At 41.0% G+C, this 19,941-nt stretch overlaps 1 protein-coding gene across 2 annotated transcripts in view; it reads left to right on the forward strand.

The window, feature by feature from the left end:
- The window catches only part of LOC139754818 (uncharacterized), a 105,545-nt gene that overhangs the window by 7,582 nt on the left and 78,022 nt on the right, over positions 1-19,941 (forward strand). For both annotated transcript variants that reach the window (XM_071672669.1, XM_071672670.1), the window contains exons 2-3: positions 2,179-2,365; positions 3,022-3,213. In XM_071672669.1, coding sequence (XP_071528770.1) covers positions 2,180-2,365; positions 3,022-3,213 — 378 coding nt within the window. In that variant the 5' untranslated portion in view covers position 2,179. The remainder of the gene's footprint in view (positions 1-2,178; positions 2,366-3,021; positions 3,214-19,941) is intronic.

Raw genomic sequence — 19,941 nt, forward strand, 5'->3', positions numbered from 1 at the left:
GTGGGAGGTGGGTTGAGTAGAAAGGGTAGTGAGTGTTGGGATGAAGAAGTAAGATTATTAGTGAAAGAGAAGAGAGAGGCATTTGGACGATTTTTGCAGGGAAAAAATGAAATTGAGTGGGAGATGTATAAAAGAAAGAGACAGGAGGTCAAGAGAAAAGTGCAAGAGGTGAAAAAAAGGGCAAATGAGAGTTGGGGTGAGAGAGTATCATTAAATTTTAGGGAGAATAGAAAGATGTTCTGGAAGGAGGTAAATAAAGTGTGTAAGACAAGGGAGCAAATGGGAACTTCATTGAAGGGCGCTAATGGGGAGGTGATAACAAGTAGTGGTGATGTGAGAAGGAGATGGAGTGAGTATTTTGAAGGTTTGTTGAATGTGTTTGATGATAGAGTGGCAGATATAGGGTGTTTTGGTCGAGGTGGTGTGCAAAGTGAGAGGGTTAGGGAAAATGATTTGGTAAACAGAGAAGAGGTAGTGAAAGCTTTGCGGAAGATGAAAGCCGGCAAGGCAGCAGGTTTGGATGGTATTGCAGTGGAATTTATTGAAAAAGGGGGTGACTGTATTGTTGACTGGCTGGTAAGGTTATTTAATGTATGTATGACTCATGGTGAGGTGCCTATGTATGTGTCTGTGTGTGTATATATATGTGCGCATTGAGATGTATAGGTATGTATTTTTGCGTGTGTGGGCGTGTATGTATATACATGTATATGGGGGTGGGTTGGGCCATTTCTTTCATCTGTTTCCTTGTGCTACCTCGCAAATGCGGGAGACAGCGACAAAGCAAAAGGAAATATGAAAAAAATCAGGCAAACTAACCTCATTTGGTGCTGTACAGTACAGACATTTAAACTGTATGCAAACCTGTGGTGCGCTGCCTGTGTTATTACTGCCTCCTTGACAGTCTATTGTCGCTCTGGGTACCCATACACCAATTGACTTAGTTACACAACTCACACATATATTTGTTTTCATTTTATTATAATTACATACTACTTCATACTTTTGAAGACTGTAAAATGATACAGAATGATACATGGCCCCATCTTCCCTCTCTGTTATTTGGGTAACCGACATGCCAGGATTTTTCCCACTGCTCATTTTAGTTGCTTACTTACAGTGATTTACAGTTGCAGTGTTAATGGGAAATTGCTTTGATATATTTAGAAATGTTACACCTTTCACAATGAAATTAAATGTGAGGATTTATCTTTTCTTTTAATGAAAACTCTACTTTTTCTTCATATACGCTTATTTTATATATACTCAAATCATACATAGACGCAATGATAATGTTGTATAACATGAGTATACCTAGAATTTTAAACCTTTCACACTACATATTAGTGAAGGAGATTCAGTGGCTGACATGCTTGGGGGGGATATTGGAGGTGTTTTTTTTTATTGGAAGTATTTTAGTTCTTTCCCTGTAATCTTTAACCAGATTGCTACATTACAATTATGTAAAGAAGATTTGGCACAATCAATATGTAATTTCTTCCATAGTTCAGAATTTACTGGAGATGTCTCCCCCCTTATTTTTCTGTAATTCTACTAAAATTACTTTGTTATTTATTTTTTCACATTTTCACATTTTGCATGTTTTTCAACACTTTCTTTACCAATTGGTACACTTGACAAGTGTTCCTTGTAATAATATAGTCATCTGATAAACTATATATTTTCAGTTGGGTCACTGTGTTTGGGCGACTTTTAGGTGGTTAGCCATTTATTTATAATGGTGGTTTTATGATAGAAGAGACATCTGTAGGCTCCTAATGGTATGGTAAGTGAGCTGGAAATTTAAAGAGAGCTGTGGGAAAAGTTAGCTCATCAGTTTCTGTTGGCTGTTGTCTTTATGAGCACCACAATTGTTTGCTACCGTTTTATGGTAAATTTTGCAGAACTGGGGTTTATGCTGTAAACCCTAAATGCAGGCAGTAAGGCAGGACATCCAGTATTCCTAACTTTAAGGGTATATGAGTGTTGATAGTGGTAAATGTGGTGGGGAGGCAATAATGTCACGATTTCTCCTACAGTATTTCTATCAGTTAGACATCATTCCTCATAATCCATTATTTTATAACTGACCAGTATGATATTACATCACAAACATTATCTTTATGAAGTCACACTAAATTGGTAACCCATTGATAGTATATCTTATACTCTCAATAGGATGGGGGAGCCACGGAGGTGTTGGCTGCGGTGGCATAACTACAGCGACACAGTGACATCGGCTTTAGAATCATTACGCTATGATGAAGACTTCTTGGACGTAACTGTGGCATGTGAAGGACACACCATTCGGGCTCATAAGTTGGTTCTGTCTGCTTGCAGTGCATACTTCAGGAAGGTGCTGAAGGTATACATAACGTCTGTATTTCTCCTTGCGTGTACATTTGTGTCTTGATATATTAGGACTTTCTTGATTTTGGGAAGAGAATGTAAGTATGGAAAGGTCAGGAATGGTTAGGAATGCAAACCACTACACCATGGGATTCCTGAAAATGTTTTTCTCTTAACCATCCTCCTTGCTGTTAATCTCATAGGAATAACTGCAGAGGAGAAAAAGGTAAATTTTTGACATTTTGTAAAAGCTTTTCTGTACTTGGTAGTGTCATGCAAGCATTTTTTCTTGTTCTTTTTCACCCCTTTTTTTCAAATAACCTTGCTCTGTATCTTTGTGGCTGCTTTTAGGTTGATGCCCAAACCTGCAAATCAATGATCTTGCCATGGCCATCAGCCAGTGGGTCGATGGCATCATTGCTTTAGTGGTCTCTGATTAGCCATGGTTAGGCCCAGAGCAAGTGAAGAGGCTGTTATGTAGTTAGTGGATTGTCACATTTAGGAGAAAGCAGTATTCCTTATTAGACAGACTTTGGGTTGAAGGTCTTAACCCCAATATTCTATGTCTAGAGTATCTCGAGCTCATACTTGTCGAACAACACTTAGAGAGAAATGGTTTTTCATATTTCAGAAGCTACATTTTGATTAAAATCTGATTTCCTATTATTACAGGACCATCCATGTGACCATCCTATTATTATATTAGATGGTTTGGGATGGAAGGAGGTGGTGGCATTGCTACACTTCATGTATTGTGGTGAGGTGGTGGTAGAAGAGGATCATCTCCCCAGCCTTTTAAATGCTGCCCTGAATCTAAGTGTCACTGGCCTTGCTCACGTTACTACTGCTCTAGCCAGCACAGAGGTATTTTGCTACATGTTAGTAATTGTTTTTAGCTCCTCTTTATCATTATATTTATTTGTGTACTGTATGAGTATAATGAAGATGGGTCTGTGGCAAGGGTGTGTGATGTCACAGTAAACGTTTAAACTGTTTATGAATGGGATGCTTGGGTAGGTAATTGTGAAGGTCTTGGAGAAAGGAGCATGTCTGCAGTCTGGGTGTGGTAGGTGATTCAGCTGCTGTTTGCTGATGACATGGTTCTGGTGGCAGACTTGAGTGATAAACTGCAGGAGCTGGTGTCTGAATTTAGGATTGTGTGTGTAGAAGGTTGAAAGTAAATGTGAATAAAAGTTAAGTTTAAAGATGGGAGAGAGAAACATGTTGTTAGATTGTATGGAACTAAGGGGCTAAGCCATGGGATTATTAAAAAGTGCATGGAAAGAGAGGTCACTGTGTATGAGGCCAATGATGGTTATATTTGATAGTATGGTAGTTCTGATGGGTGTTATTTGGTTGCAAGGCATGGGGCCATGAAAAAAGTATGAATGATGAATGCTTGTGGACAGTATGCGGTGTAAAGGGGGTTGATCAAATTAGAAATGATTGTAAGAGAGAGAAAAAGATGTGATAGTAGAAGTACATTTGAGTGAGCTGATGAGTTTGTGCTTACCAGGTTTGGACATCTGGAGGGGATGAGTAAAGATAGGCTGACTACTAAATTAGAGATGAAAAGATGGAGTGAATGATGCTTTGAGTGATTGGGACTTGAGCATGCAGGAGGGTGTGAGATGAGCATGGGATAGAGTCGATTGGAATGATGTGGTATACAGGTGGCTGAACCAGGGCATATGAAGTGGTCAGGATAAGTCACAGAAAGGTTATAGGGGCTTGGCTGTGGATCTGGGGCTTAGGTTTCAGTGCATTGTACATGACCGTTAGAGAGTGGATGTGAGCAATGAGGACATTCCTCATTTGCTCTTGGTGCTACCTTGCTATGCAGGAAAAAGTAAACAAGTGAAAAATAATGTACATGACAGTTTTTTATAAAGATGTTTAGTATTCATTAGAAGAAGCACCATGTTTTGGCTCATGTGGCAAGAAATAATCATCTTGTTAATGCTTTTAAGACTTCACATCAATAGATTTTGTGCTGTGAGATTGTCAGTAGGCCATTAGAGCTCTTAACAAGTGTCAAGTGCATTTACTGATTTTACATAATAGTATTCCCATTCAGTTATCGTTTATGGGATACAAAGGTATTAGCTTGTAGGTTTTTTTTTTAAATGAAATAAACAGATTGCAAATTACTACCAAGGCTTGCAGGTGAGTTTTTTTGTTATAGGTTTATATTTGCATTTTGTTAATTTTATCAACTTCCTCCCAATAGAGTTGGACTAAGTGCCTCTCATGTCTTTATTGTCTATATATTTGCGTGAATAAAGGAACCTAAAGGAATATTTTATGTTTTTCCGTATTCATTTTATGCTTAACAATTAGTATGGTAGTTAAAAAATGAAGTCACAATTCTGGTTCAGATGTGGTGTTTGGGTGTATTGCAACGTCAGCACATCTGTTGCACACCTCAAGGACCTTGAGTCCTCAAACTTTGAAGTTATGGGGCTCAAGGTCTGTGTCTCCCAACAACCACACTTTTCCTCTGTTTTGTCTATTACTCTCCTAATTCTACAAATTTTATATCTTTCTTCATCTGTCTAAACTCTTGCCATGAGACTGTGACATCCTGTCACCCCAACCCAAGATCCTCTTCCTCAAGGATTTCAATGTTCCCCATAGGGAATGGTTGAATTTCTCTCATGTGGATGGTGGAGGGATTAAAGCCCTCACATTCTCCATTCTCAGTGATTTAGAGCAAATTATCTCCCACTCTACCCATATTCCTGACCCCGTGACCACTTTTCCAATATTTTGGATTTCTTTTTGACCTCTAGTCCATCCTGCTATAAGTAAACAGTATTGCCTCCTATGGAAGTGTGATTTCACCTTCACTCCATCCATATATATATATATATATATATATATATATATATATATATATATATATATTTTTTTTTTTATTGTCGCTGTCTCCCGCATTTGCGAGGTAGCGCAAGGAAACAGACGAAAGAAATGGCCCAACCCCCCCCCATGCACATGTATATACACACGTCCACACACGCAAATATACATACCTACACAGCTTTCCATGGTTTACCCCAGACGCTTCACATGCCTTGATTCAATCCACTGACAGCACGTCAACCCCGGTATACCACATCGCTCCAATTCACTCTATTCCTTGCCCTCCTTTCACCCTCCTGCATGTTCAGGCCCCGATCACACAAAATCTTTTTCACTCCATCTTTCCACCTCCAATTTGGTCTCCCTCTTCTTCTTGCTCCCTCCACCTCCGACACATATATCCTCTTGGTCAATCTTTCCTCACTCATCCTCTCCATGTGCCCAAACCACTTCAAAACACCCTCTTCTGCTCTCTCAACCACGCTCTTTTTATTTCCACACATCTCTCTTACCCTTACGTTACTCACTCGATCAAACCACCTCACACCACACATTGTCCTCAAACATCTCATTTCCAGCACATCCATCCTCCTGCGCACAACTCTATCCATAGCCCACGCCTCGCAGCCATACAACATTGTTGGAACCACTATTCCTTCAAACGTACCCATTTTTGCTTTCCGAGATAATGTTCTCGACTTCCACACATTCTTCAAGGCCCCCAGAATTTTCGCCCCCTCCCCCACCCTATGATCCACTTCCGCTTCCATGGTTCCATCCGCTGCCAGATCCACTCCCAGATATCTAAAACACTTCACTTCCTCCAGTTTTTCTCCATTCAAACTCACCTCCCAATTGACTTGACCCTCAACCCTACTGTACCTAATAACCTTGCTCTTATTCACATTTACTCTTAACTTTCTTCTTCCACACACTTTACCAAACTCAGTCACCAGGTTCTGCAGTTTCTCACATGAATCAGCCACCAGCGCTGTATCATCAGCGAACAACAACTGACTCACTTCCCAAGCTCTCTCATCCCCAACAGACTTCATACTTGCCCCTCTTTCCAAAACTCTTGCATTTACCTCCCTAACAACCCCATCCATAAACAAATTAAACAACCATGGAGACATTACACACCCCTGCCGCAAACCTACATTCACTGAGAACCAATCACTTTCCTCTCTTCCTACACGTACACATGCCTTACATCCTCGATAAAAACTTTTCACTGCTTCTAACAACTTTCCTCCCACACCATATATTCTTAATACCTTCCACAGAGCATCTCTATCAACTCTATCATATGCCTTCTCCAGATCCATAAATGCTACATACAAATCCATTTGCTTTTCTAAGTATTTCTCACACACATTCTTCAAAGCAAACACCTGATCCACACATCCTCTACCACTTCTGAAACCACACTGCTCTTCCCCAATCTGATGCTCTGTACATGCCTTCACCCTCTCAATCTATACCCTCCCATATAATTTACCAGGAATACTCAACAAACTTATACCTCTGTAATTTGAGCACTCACTCTTTTTTTTTCTTTTTTTGCCGCTGTCTCCCACGTTTGCGAGGTAGCGCAAGGAAACAGACGAAAGAAATGGCCCAACCCACCCCCATACACATGTATATACATACGTCCACACACGCAAATATACATACCTACACAGCTTTCCATGGTTTACTCCAGACGCTTCACATGCCTTGATTCATTCCACTGACAGCACGTCAACCCCGGTATACCACATTGCTCCAATTCACTCTATTCCTTGCCCTCCTTTCACCCTCCTGCATGTTCAGGCCCCGATCACACAAAATCTTTTTCACTCCATCTTTCCACCTCCAATTTGGTCTCCTCCTTCTCCTCGTTCCCTCCACCTCCGACACATATATCCTCTTGGTCAATCTTTCCTCACTCATTCTCTCCATGTGCCCAAACCACCTCAAAACACCCTCTTCTGCTCTCTCAACCACGCTCTTTTTATTTCCACACATCTCTCTTACCCTTACGTTACTCACTCGATCAAACCACCTCACACCACACATTGTCCTCAAACATCTCATTTCCAGCACATCCATCCTCCTGCGCACAACTCTATCCATAGCCCACGCCTCGCAACCATACAACATTGTTGGAACCACTATTCCTTCAAACATACCCATTTTTGCTTTCCGAGATAATGTTCTCGACTTCCACACATTCTTCAAGGCCCCCAGAATTTTCGCCCCCTCCCCCACCCTATGATCCACTTCCGCTTCCATGGTTCTATCCGCTGCCAGATCCACTCCCAGATATCTAAAACACTTCACTTCCTCCAGTTTTTCTCCATTCAAACTCACCTCCCAATTGACTTGACCCTCAACCCTACTGTACCTAATAACCTTGCTCTTATTCACATTTACTCTTAACTTTCTTCTTCCACACACTTTACCAAACTCAGTCACCAGGTTCTGCAGTTTCTCACATGAATCAGCCACCAGCGCTGTATCATCAGCGAACAACAACTGACTCACTTCCCAAGCTCTCTCTCATCCCCAACAGACTTCATACTTGCCCCTCTTTCCAAAACTCTTGCATTTACCTCCCTAACAACCCCATCCATAAACAAATTAAACAACCATGGAGACATCACACACCCCTGCCGCAAACCTACATTCACTGAGAACCAATCACTTTCCTCTCTTCCTACACGTACACATGCCTTACATCCTCGATAAAAACTTTTCACTGCTTCTAACAACTTTCCTCCCACACCATATATTCTTAATACCTTCCACAGAGCATCTCTATCAACTCTATCATATGCCTTCTCCAGATCCATAAATGCTACATACAAATCCATTTGCTTTTCTAAGTATTTCTCACATACATTCTTCAAAGCAAACACCTGATCCACACATCCTCTACCACTTCTGAAACCACACTGCTCTTCCCCAATCTGATGCTCTGTACATGCCTTCACCCTCTCAATCAATACCCTCCCATATAATTTACCAGGAATACTCAACAAACTTATACCTCTGTAATTTGAGCACTCACTCTTATCCCCTTTGCCTTTGTACAATGGCACTATGCACGCATTCCGCCAATCCTCAGGCATCTCACCATGAGTCATACATACATTAAATAACCTTACCAACCAGTCAACAATACAATCACCCCCTTTTTTAATAAATTCCACTGCAATACCATCCAAACCTGCTGCCTTGCCGGCTTTCATCTTCCGCAAAGCTTTCACTACCTCTTCTCTGTTTACCAAATCATTTTCCCTAACCCTCTCACTTTGCACACCACCTCGACCAAAACACCCTATATCTGCCACTCTATCATCAAACACATTGAACAAACCTTCAAAATACTCACTCCATCTCCTTCTCACATCACCACTACTTGTTATCACCTCCCCATTTGCGCCCTTCACTGAAGTTCCCATTTGCTCCCTTGTCTTACGCACTTTATTTACCTCCTTCCAGAACATCTTTTTATTCTCCCTAAAATTTAATGATACTCTCTCACCCCAACTCTCATTTGCCCTTTTTTTCACCTCTTGCACCTTTCTCTTGACCTCCTGTCTCTTTCTTTTATACATCTCCCACTCAATTGCATTTTTTCCCTGCAAAAATCGTCCAAATGCCTCTCTCTTCTCTTTCACTAATACTCTTACTTCTTCATCCCACCACTCACTACCCTTTCTAATCAACCCACCTCCCACTCTTCTCATGCCACAAGCATCTTTTGCGCAATCCATCACTGATTTCCTAAATACATCCCATTCCTCCCCCACTCCCCTTACTTCCATTGTTCTCACCTTTTTCCATTCTGTACTCAGTCTCTCCTGGTACTTCCTCACACAGGTCTCCTTCCCAAGCTCACTTACTCTCACCACCCTCTTCACCCCAACATTCACTCTTCTTTTCTGAAAACCACATATATATATATATATATATATATATATATATTTATTTATTTATATTTATATTATACTTTGTCGCTGTCTCCCGCGTTTGCGAGGTAGCGCAAGGAAACAGACGAAAGAAATGGCCCAACCCCCCCATACACATGTATATACATACGTCCACACACGCAAATATACATACCTACACAGCTTTCCATGGTTTACCCCAGACGCTTCACATGCCCTGCTTCAATCCACTGACAGCACGTCAACCCCGGTATACCACATCGCTCCAATTCACTCTATTCCTTGCCCTCCTTTCACCCTCCTGCATGCTCAGGCCCCGATCACACAAAATCTTTTTCACTCCATCTTTCCACCTCCAATTTGGTCTCCCTCTTCTCCTTGTTCCCTCCACCTCCGACACATATATCCTCTTGGTCAATCTTTCCTCACTCATCCTCTCCATGTGCCCAAACCACTTCAAAACACCCTCTTCTGCTCTCTCAACCACACTCTTTTTATTTCCACACATCTCTCTTACCCTTACGTTACTCACTCGATCAAACCACCTCACACCACACATTGTCCTCAAACATCTCATTTCCAGCACCTCCATCCTCCTGTGCACAAGTCTATCCATAGCCCACGCCTCGCAACCATACAACATTGTTGGAACCACTATTCCTTCAAACATACCCATTTTTGCTTTCCAAGATAATGTTCTCGACTTCCACACATTCTTCAAGGCCCCCAGGATTTTCGCCCCCTCCCCCACCCTATGATCCACTTCCGCTTCCATGGTTCCATCCGCTGCCAGATCCACTCCCAGATATCTAAAACACTTCACTTCCTCCAGTTTTTCTCCATTCAAACTCACCTCCCAATTAACTTGACCCTCAACCCTACTGTACCTAATAACCTTGCTCTTATTCACATTTACTCTTAACTTTCTTCTTCCACACACTTTTCCAAACTCAGTCACCAGCTTCTGCAGTTTCTCACATGAATCAGCCACCAGCGCTGTATCATCAGCGAACAACAACTGACTCACTTCCCAAGCTCTCTCATCCCCAACAGACTTCATACTTGCCCCTCTTTCCAAAACTCTTGCATTTACCTCCCTAACAACCCCATCCATAAACAAATTAAACAACCATGGAGACATCACACACCCCTGCCGCAAACCTACATTCACTGAGAACCAATCACTTTCCTCTCTTCCTACACGTACACATGCCTTACATCCTCGATAAAAACTTTTCACTGCTTCTAACAACTTGCCTCCCACACCATATATTCTTAATACCTTCCACAGAGCATCTCTATCAACTCTATCATATGCCTTCTCCAGATCCATAAATGCTACATACAAATCCATTTGCTTTTCTAAGTATTTCTCACATACATTCTTCAAAGCAAACACCTGATCCACACATCCTCTACCACTTCTGAAACCACACTGCTCTTCCCCAATCTGATGCTCTGTACATGCCTTCACCCTCTCAATCAATACCCTCCCATATAATTTACCAGGAATACTCAACAAACTTATACCTCTGTAATTTGAGCACTCACTCTTATCCCCTTTGCCTTTGTACAATGGCACTATGCACGCATATATATATATATATATATATATATATATATATATATATATATATATATATATATATATATGATAAAGCCACAGTGATGTCACACAGCCATGCCTCACACCTACATGTATCCGAAAACTTTCAACTCTCCATCCAATCTTACACATGCGTTTGCACCTCTGTAGAAGGCTTTTATACCATCCAACAGTTTCCCTCCTATACCATACATACTTAACATAAAACAAAAAAAATGTTGTTCAAGACACACCCAGCTACCCAGGTCAACCCCCACCACCTGACCCCCCCTTAATCACTCTCCCTTACAACAGTTATGACCAGACAAAGCAGACAGTACTTGGTCTATAAAGATTGGTGTTGGATGGCAGGAATCAAGCATGATGTTGGAATATAAATAACTTTGTTAAGTACTGGCACCTGATGAGGTTCATTGTCTCCACGAAACATGTTGTGCCACATGTTTAGAAAATTACATGTTAAATGAAATTGTATTAACTCCTGAAGTGCGATTTCACCTTCATATTATCATCTCGTACAAGTGTGATGATCATATCTACATATGGATGGAGTGATAAGAGAGATTAAAGCAAAACTAAGGAAAAGGAGTGCAAAGATGGAGTGTGGCAGTGAGATATGGAGGCTAATGGCAAGCCTGTTTGTGGATGATACTGTGTTGTTTGCAGAGAGTGGAGAGGAGTTGCAGAAGGTTGTAAGTGTGTTTTATGATGTGTGTAACCAGAGGATATTGAAGGTAAATGCAAATAAAAGTAAAGTAATGGTATTTGAAAGGAAACAGTGAAAGTATAGATTTTTGTAAAACCACATAGAGTGAAAGAAGAAAGTGTCCTAAATTGTGCTGTCAATATGGGGGGAAAAGACTGGAAGAGGTGAGGGAATTTAAGTATCTGGGAGCTGTTTTGGGTGTGGTGATGTGGAAGGTGAGATAAGGGAATTTGTTCCCTTAATAGAAAAATGAAGGGTAGAAGTGTAAGTATGGAAGTGAAGAGAGGATTAAGGGACAGCTTAGTCCTCTCAACCCTGACCTATGCAGCCAAAACATGGAAATGGAATGAGTCACAGAGGTCAAGTATCCAGGCTGTGGAAATGTGCTATTTGAGAAGAGCATGAGGTGTGACTAGATGGAATGAAGGTAGAAATGAAAGGGTGTATGAGAGATGTGGTGTGGCAAGGGGAGTGAATTGTGGAGCAGTAGAATGGGTGAACCGTAATACTTTGTGTTGGTTTGGGCATGTGGAAAGAATGCAGAAATGGGAGCTTACAAGGAGTGTATGGTAGTACAATGAAAGGGGTTGGTGTGAGTGGAAGGCCACGTGTGACATGCTCAAATGGGGTGAAGGAATACTGGAGGTAGAGAAACTGGAGGGAATACTGGAGGGAGAGAAATACTGGAGGAAGAATGTGTGGAATGGTGTATGCAAGGGAGGCATGTAAGGACAGGGATAAGTGGAGACTCTTTTGCTGTGGCCTTTCCTTGATGAGAATTCCCAGAGGGAATGGGCATCATAAATATAGATAGATAAATAGATAGATTCAGAAATCCACTTTTCAGAAGCATCAAGAAATTTGTTTGCCTTTACTTTTTTAGGGCCCCTCATAACTTTTCTGTCTTTGAATTCTCAGTAATTCTGCCACTTGAACACGGTAAGAATACTTTGTGTTACATAATGTTAAATGTATCTTGCCCTGTAAAATCAGAGCCTAGAAGAAACTTCTTTGATTTTATTATCATCATCTTACATCTCTATATAGGTAACTGATAATGATATTAGGTTGTAGAATTTAGCCACTCATGGGAGTATTGTGTTATCTTTGTTGCTGTGACCTAAAAGTAGTGCCCAGAACCACTGTACACCTTCACTTTCAGGAGTGCTTGTCTCATCAAAACTAAGGTACCATGCTAGTCCTCTTGCTTGACATTACTGTATACATACCCTTGCATTTATAACTTTTCTCTCTCTCACCCTTCATTTTTCTCATGAATCACTGAGTACCAGTCTGGAACTGTCCAGCATATGTACACCACTGATTGTTGGCCTTTTATGGGTTTGAAGGATCAGTGGGATCTATTTGTTTCAGATACCAGTAAGAGCTCAGGTAGTAGCAGTACAAGCCCTTCCCAAGACTCAGGCCCCTCAAGTAAAATTGACTTTTTTTCCATATTAATTTCAGCAGTATTCACAGTTCTGTACTCATCTTTATTAAGTTGAAAACTATCTGGAAAGTATTATTCTTAATATGTTATTTCTCTTGAAAATAGCTGGTTAGTGATGTTTCCACTGGTCTTTCCTTTAATGCCTTTAATTCTTCTTCATATGAGGAATTGATTGAATTACAATGAAAATAATATTATGAACAAGGCTGTTTAAAAATAAAGTCTGTGAACAAAACTTATTCCCATACAGTAATACTGAGAGGTCAATTATGATAAGTAATTTATTACATAATACAGTAAGGATGTAAGGCATGTGTACGAGTAGGAAGAGAGGAAAGTTATTGGTTCCCAGTGAATGTCAGTTTGTGGCAGGGGTGCATGATGTCTCCATGATTGTTTAATTTGTTTATGGATGGGGTGGTTAGGGAGGTGAATGCAAAAGTTTTGGAGAGAGGGGCAATTATGCAGTCAATTGTCAATGAGAGGGCTTGGGAAGTGAGTCAGTTGTTGTTCAGTGATGATACAGCGTTAGTGGCTGATTCTGGTGAGAAACTGCAAAAGTTGGTGACTGAGTTTGGTAAAGTGTGTGAAAGAAGAAAGTTGAGAGTAAATGTTAATAAGAGCAAGGTTATTAGGTTCAGTAGGGTTGAGGGACAAGTTAAATAGGAGGTAAGTTTGAGTAGAGAAAAATTGGAGGAAGTGAATTGTTTTAGATATCTGGGATTGGACTTAGCAGCGAATGGAATCATGGAAGTGGAAGTGAGTCACAGGGTGGGGGAGGGGGCAAAAGTTCTGGGAGCATTGAAGAATGTGTGGAAGGTGAGAACGTTATCTCGGAGAGCAAAAATGGGTATGTTTGAAGGAATAGTGGTTCCAACAATGTTATATGGTTGCGAGGCATGGGCTATAGATTGGGTTGTGTGGAGGAGGTTGGATGTGTTAGAAATAAAATGTTTGAGGACAGTATGTGGTGTGAGGTAGTTTGATCAAGTAGTTAATGAAAGGGTAAGAGAGATGTGTGGTAGTAAAAAGAGTGTGGTTGAGAAAGCTGAAGCGGGTGTGTTGATATGGTTTGGACACATGAGGGAATGAGTGAGAAAAGATTGATAAAGAGGATATATGTATCTGAGGTGGAGGGAACAAAGAGAAATGGGAGACCGAATTGATGGAAGGATGGAGTTAAAAGATTTTGAGCAGTTGAAGCCTGAACATACAGGAGGGTGAAAGACGTGCAAGGAATAGAGTGAATTGGAACGATGTGGTATAATTGGGTGGACATGCTGTCAGTGGATTGAACCAGAGCATGTGAAGTGTCTGGGGTAAACTATGGAAAGATCTTTGGGGCCTGGATGTGGAAAGGGAGCTGTGGTTTTGATGCATTACACATGACAGCTAGAGACTGAGTGTGATTAAATGTGGGATTTTTGTCTTTTCCTGGCGCTGCCTCGCTGGAGGTGGAGGGAGATGCTGTTAAGTGTGTGGCTGGGTGAGGATGGGAATGGATGGGGGCAGCAAGTATGGATATGTACATTTATATTTATGTATATGTCTGTGTATGTATATGTATTTTATACATTGAAATGTATATGTATGTATATGTGCATGTGTGGGCATTTATTTACATGCATGTGTATGTGGGTGGGTTGGGCCATTCCTCGTCTTTTTCCTTGCACTACCTCGCTAATGTGGGAGACAGCGGTTCAGTATGATAAATATAAATGAACAGTAAAATCTCTGTTGTGCATAATTTGAGAAAACAAAATGTTCAAAATAGCATGTGCTTTTCTCTTTCAATTGGCAGCCCCAGATTATCCAAAATTATTTGAAAATTTATAACGTTCAGAAAATGTTTCAAATCATGCACACAACATGCCACAGTGACTAGTGGACTCACCATATGGTGACTTGCAGGATTGAGGATTGTTTACTATGCCCCATGTGCTTTCTGAAGTGACGTGTGCTGGTCTTGCAAATATATGTATTTTGCATCTATGATACTATTGTGGACAATGGCCTCTTTCATGCATCGTCAGTAATTGCCTGACAGCTCCTCGAGGCTGTCTGTTTCTTGCATGAAGTGTAAGAGGAACATTTTAAGCCTCACAAAGAAAATGGAGTTGTGTAAGAGGCTGGCTGAGGGTGAGTCAAAGTTGGCACATTTGCAAACATATGTTAATATTTCCTCTATGTAAAATACTTACAGATGTAAAATATTTCAGAATATTACAATTTCTGAATCATTTGATATATTGCAGCAACTCTGCTGCTCCATACTAATGATGCCTTGACTGGGTGGCAGGTGACCTGACCTAATAATCCTCGGAAGAATGTGTTTGGTGGCCCATCCTTCAGCATCCACACTCGATGGTTGGCGCTAGCAGATCAAAAGCTTCCGCTGTAATTATGACTTGACTATTTCCATGAGAGATGGCACTGTTAAGGACTTAACCTCAAGCTCAGCAGCTTGGAATTAGGTCAGAAATGTGCAGCATTTAGCTTCGATGTCTCTAATTCCGTTTGGGAATAACTACCTTTCCTAGACCTGACCTCTTTAATACCTGAATATCACCACAGCATGTTATTCAGGCAGTTGACTCACCACTAGACAACAAGTGTACCACTCCGGTACCTGAAGCCTTGATGATGAGGCTTCAGACTCAAGCCGCCCTTAGGGCATCTCTGTCAGTAGATATCCCAGTGTGACTCCTGACATTTCATCTTCCTGGCAGGTTTCTTTTGTGGGCTACTAGCATTCCGTCCTTAAACATGCAATCTCTCCAAGTCATACATAGCACTTGACAACACTTCACTCACAGAGCTCATTCTTCATAACTCCAGATTTTCCTGCAATGAGCACTATGTGCTAGCCCAGCCTTTAGCAAAATGGCAGGAGCCATAGATAGAAGTAGTAGGTAGGAACATCTAGGCAGGAGCATTAGGGAGAAGTAGTAGGTATGAATATCAGGCAGAAACATTAGGTAGATGTAGTCAGTTGGAACTTTAGGTAGGAGCCTTTGCAAACACTGCATTAGAGTTGCCCTCTGCTGTTGGCCTGTTAAGGGTGAGGCAGTAAAGGCTCAGGTGTGGCACTGGAGTTCACTAGTTATGGAGATTCAGTCGCTTTGGCCACCCCCTTGGGGGACTTCCGGGTGGGAACAGGCATCAGAGTTTTTTTTTTTTTTTTTTTTTTTATATACTTTGTCGCTGTCTCCCGCGTTTGCGAGGTAGCGCAAGGAAACAGACGAAAGAAATGGCCCAACCCCCCCCATACACATGTACATACACACGTCCACACACGCAAATATACATACCTACACAGCTTTCCATGGTTTACCCCAGACGCTTCACATGCCTTGATTCAATCCACTGACAGCACGTCAACCCCTGTATACCACATCGCTCCAATTCACTCTATTCCTTGCCCTCCTTTCACCCTCCTGCATGTTCAGGCCCCGATCACACAAAATCCTTTTCACTCCATCTTTCCACCTCCAATTTGGTCTCCCTCTTCTCCTCGTTCCCTCCACCTCCGACACATATATCCTCTTGGTCAATCTTTCCTCACTCATTCTCTCCATGTGCCCAAACCATTTCAAAACACCCTCTTCTGCTCTCTCAACCACGCTCTTTTTATTTCCACACATCTCTCTTACCCTTACGTTACTTACTCGATCAAACCACCTCACACCACACATTGTCCTCAAACATCTCATTTCCAGCACATCCATCCTCCTGCGCACAACTCTATCCATAGCCCACGCCTCGCAACCATACAACATTGTTGGAACTACTATTCCTTCAAACATACCCATTTTTGCTTTCCGGGATAATGTTCTCGACTTCCACACATTTTTCAAGGCTCCCAAAATTTTCGCCCCCTCCCCCACCCTATGATCCACTTCCGCTTCCATGGTTCCATCCGCTGACAGATCCACTCCCAGATATCTAAAACACTTCACTTCCTCCAGCCTCTCACCATTCAAACTCACCTCCCAATTGACTTGACCCTCAACCCTACTGTACCTAATAACCTTTCTAAAATGGGGGCATCAGAGTTATAGATTGATAAATAAATATGAACAGACCTTCACGTTAATCAAAGCCCTATTGGTTACTTGTGACATCAACATTATTACCATATATTCTAACAGTTTGTTGTTAGCAGGAACACAAATGGAAAGGGCAGTGAGCCTAGGAAAATACAGTTTGTTGTTAGCAGGAAGACAAAAGGAAATGGCAATGAGCCTAGGAAAATACAGTTTGTTGTTAGCAGGAACACAAAAGGAAATAGCAATGAGCCTAGGAAAATCAGACATGAGAAACTATGCAGTCTCAAGAATGTAAGTAATGAGGAGCTGTTTTCAAAAACAATGGTAATGATAAGAAAACCTCAGAAAATGTATGTGAATATCCAAAATTTCAAGGCGAACTCCAGGTTGAAAGTTGAGTACTTTGGTAAATACACCAAGGATGATAATATAATTTTTTTGATATGACAGACACGTAGCTTAATAAGAGAGAGAAAGAGAGCAGTACAGAACATTTTGAGTGGGCATACTCAAGAGAATGGGAGTTTACATGCATAGTAAATTTGAAGGAAAATAACTTATGACATATGGATGGAGTGATAAGAGAGATGAAAGCAAAATTAGGGAAAGGGTATGCTGAGATGGAGAGTGGTGATGAGATATGGAGGCTAATGGCAAGCCTGTTTGTGGATGATATTGTGTTGTTTACAGGGAGTGAAGAGGAGTTGCAGAAGATTGTAAATGTGTTTTATGATGCATTTAAGCATAGGCAATTAAAGGGAAATGCAAATAAAAGTAAATTGATAGTGTTTGAATGGAAACAGTGAAAGTATAGATTTTTTAAAACCATATAGAGTGAAAGAAGAAAGTTTACTAAACTATGCTTTGGATATGGGGGAGAAAGACTGGAAGAGGTGAGAGAAATTAAGTATTTAGGAGCTGTGTTGGGTAAGTTTGGTGTTATGGAGAGAGAGGTAAGGGAGAGAGCAGTACAGGGTAGAAGAGTCACTGTGTCCCTCAATAGAATAAGGAATAGTAGAGGTGTAAGTATGGAAGTGAAGAGTGGATTAAGGGACAGGATAGTCCACCCAAACCTGACTTTTGCAGCTGAAACATGGAAATGGAATGAGTCAAAGAGGTCAAGAATCCAGGCTTTTGAGAGGAACTATTTAAGAAGAGCATTTGTTGTGGCTAGATGAAATGAAGGGGTGTATGAGAGATGTGGTATGGTAGGGGATGCAAAGGGAATGAATTGTGGAGTGGTAGAGTTGGTGAAGAATGATATTTTGAGGTGATTTTGGCACGTGAAAAGAATGCAAGACTTGGGGATTTACAAGGAGAGTGCATGACATTACAGTTAAAAGGGTTGTTATTAGAGGAAGACTACCTGTGATATAGGCATATAGAATGGAAGAATACTGGAGGGAGAGAAGTGGTGGAAGAAAGGGTTGGGGCAAGTAAGGACAAGGGTAAATGGAGACTTTTGGAGTGGCCACCCATTGATGGGAGTTTCCGGAGGGAGTGGATGTCAGGGATATAGATAAATGAATAGAACAGTGAGTGAAGACAATTCATAAATAGTGTGCATTAATTACAGTGAACATTCCTGCCATAAACTCATTAAACATATTATCATACAGACCAACAAAAACTAAATTAGAAGAACTTAGTGACAAACCTGAGCCAACAGCAATGTAGTCTTGAGGTCTTAACTTTAATTTCATGTAATGGGAAGAGTGGGGATATAGATTTAAGTGTGAAACAGTAAATAATGGGCTAGCAAATGAAAGAGAGCAGTTGAAATGAATAATAGATATGAGCGACACATTTAGTCTAACAGACAAACCACAAGCTAGCATGAGAAAATTATATGATTGACCATCATTTTATGAACAACATGGCACTCTTTACAGACATTTAAGTACCTCTGATAAAAGAATCATATCAAATTATAAAATTTCAAAAGTAACCGCAAATTATGGCTTGGAAAAGGATAAAGATAAATATGATACAGCAGTGGAAGACTTTGCAGACTGAGTAGCATAAACTTCCATTGTGGCAAAATAGAGTTTAATGAGGGCAACGATCTAATGCCATATATAACTAGATAATGCTTTTAAAGGCAGTGTTATGAATCTTGGCGCAACAGTCTTTTGTGAAAGATCCAGGGAAATCTTTGAAGGGTAATTCTCAAGTAATAAGATATAGGGTGTTTTGGTCGAGGTGGTGTGCAAAGTGCGAGGGTTAGGGAAAATGATTTGGTAAACAGAGAAGAGGTAGTAAAAGCTTTGCGAAAGATGAAAGCCGGCAAGGCAGCAGGTTTGGATGGTATTGCAGTGGAATTTATTAAAAAAGGGGGTGACTGTATTGTTGACTGGTTGGTAAGGTTATTTAATGTATGTATGACTCATGGTGAGGTGACTGAGGATTGGCGGAATGCATGCATAGTGCCATTGTACAAAGGCAAAGGGGATAAGAGTGAGTGCTCAAATTACAGAGGTATAAGTTTGTTGAGTATTCCTGGCAAATTGTATGGGAGGGTATTGATTGAGAGGGTGAAGGCATGTACAGAGCATCAGATTGGGGAAGAGCAGTGTGGTTTCAGAAGTGGTAGAGGATGTGTGGATCAGGTGTTTGCTTTGAAGAATGTATGTGAGAAATACTTAGAAAAGCAAATGGATTTGTATGTAGCATTTATGGATCTGAAGAAGGCATATGATAGAGTTGATAGAGATGCTCTGTGGAAGGTATTAAGAATATATGGTGTGGGAGGAAAGTTGTTAGAAGCAGTGAAAAGTTTTTATCGAGGATGTAAGGCATGTGTACGTGTAGGAAGAGAGGAAAGTGATTGGTTGTCAGTGAATGTAGGTTTGCGGCAGGGGTGTGTGATGTCTCCATGGTTGTTTAATTTGTTTATGGATGGGGTTGTTAGGGAGGTAAATGCAAGAGTTTTGGAAAGAGGGGCAAGGATGAAGTCTGTTGGGGATGAGAGAGCTTGGGAA

This window comes from Panulirus ornatus, chromosome 17, assembly GCF_036320965.1.
Source record: "Panulirus ornatus isolate Po-2019 chromosome 17, ASM3632096v1, whole genome shotgun sequence".
Taxonomy (NCBI): domain Eukaryota; kingdom Metazoa; phylum Arthropoda; class Malacostraca; order Decapoda; family Palinuridae; genus Panulirus; species Panulirus ornatus.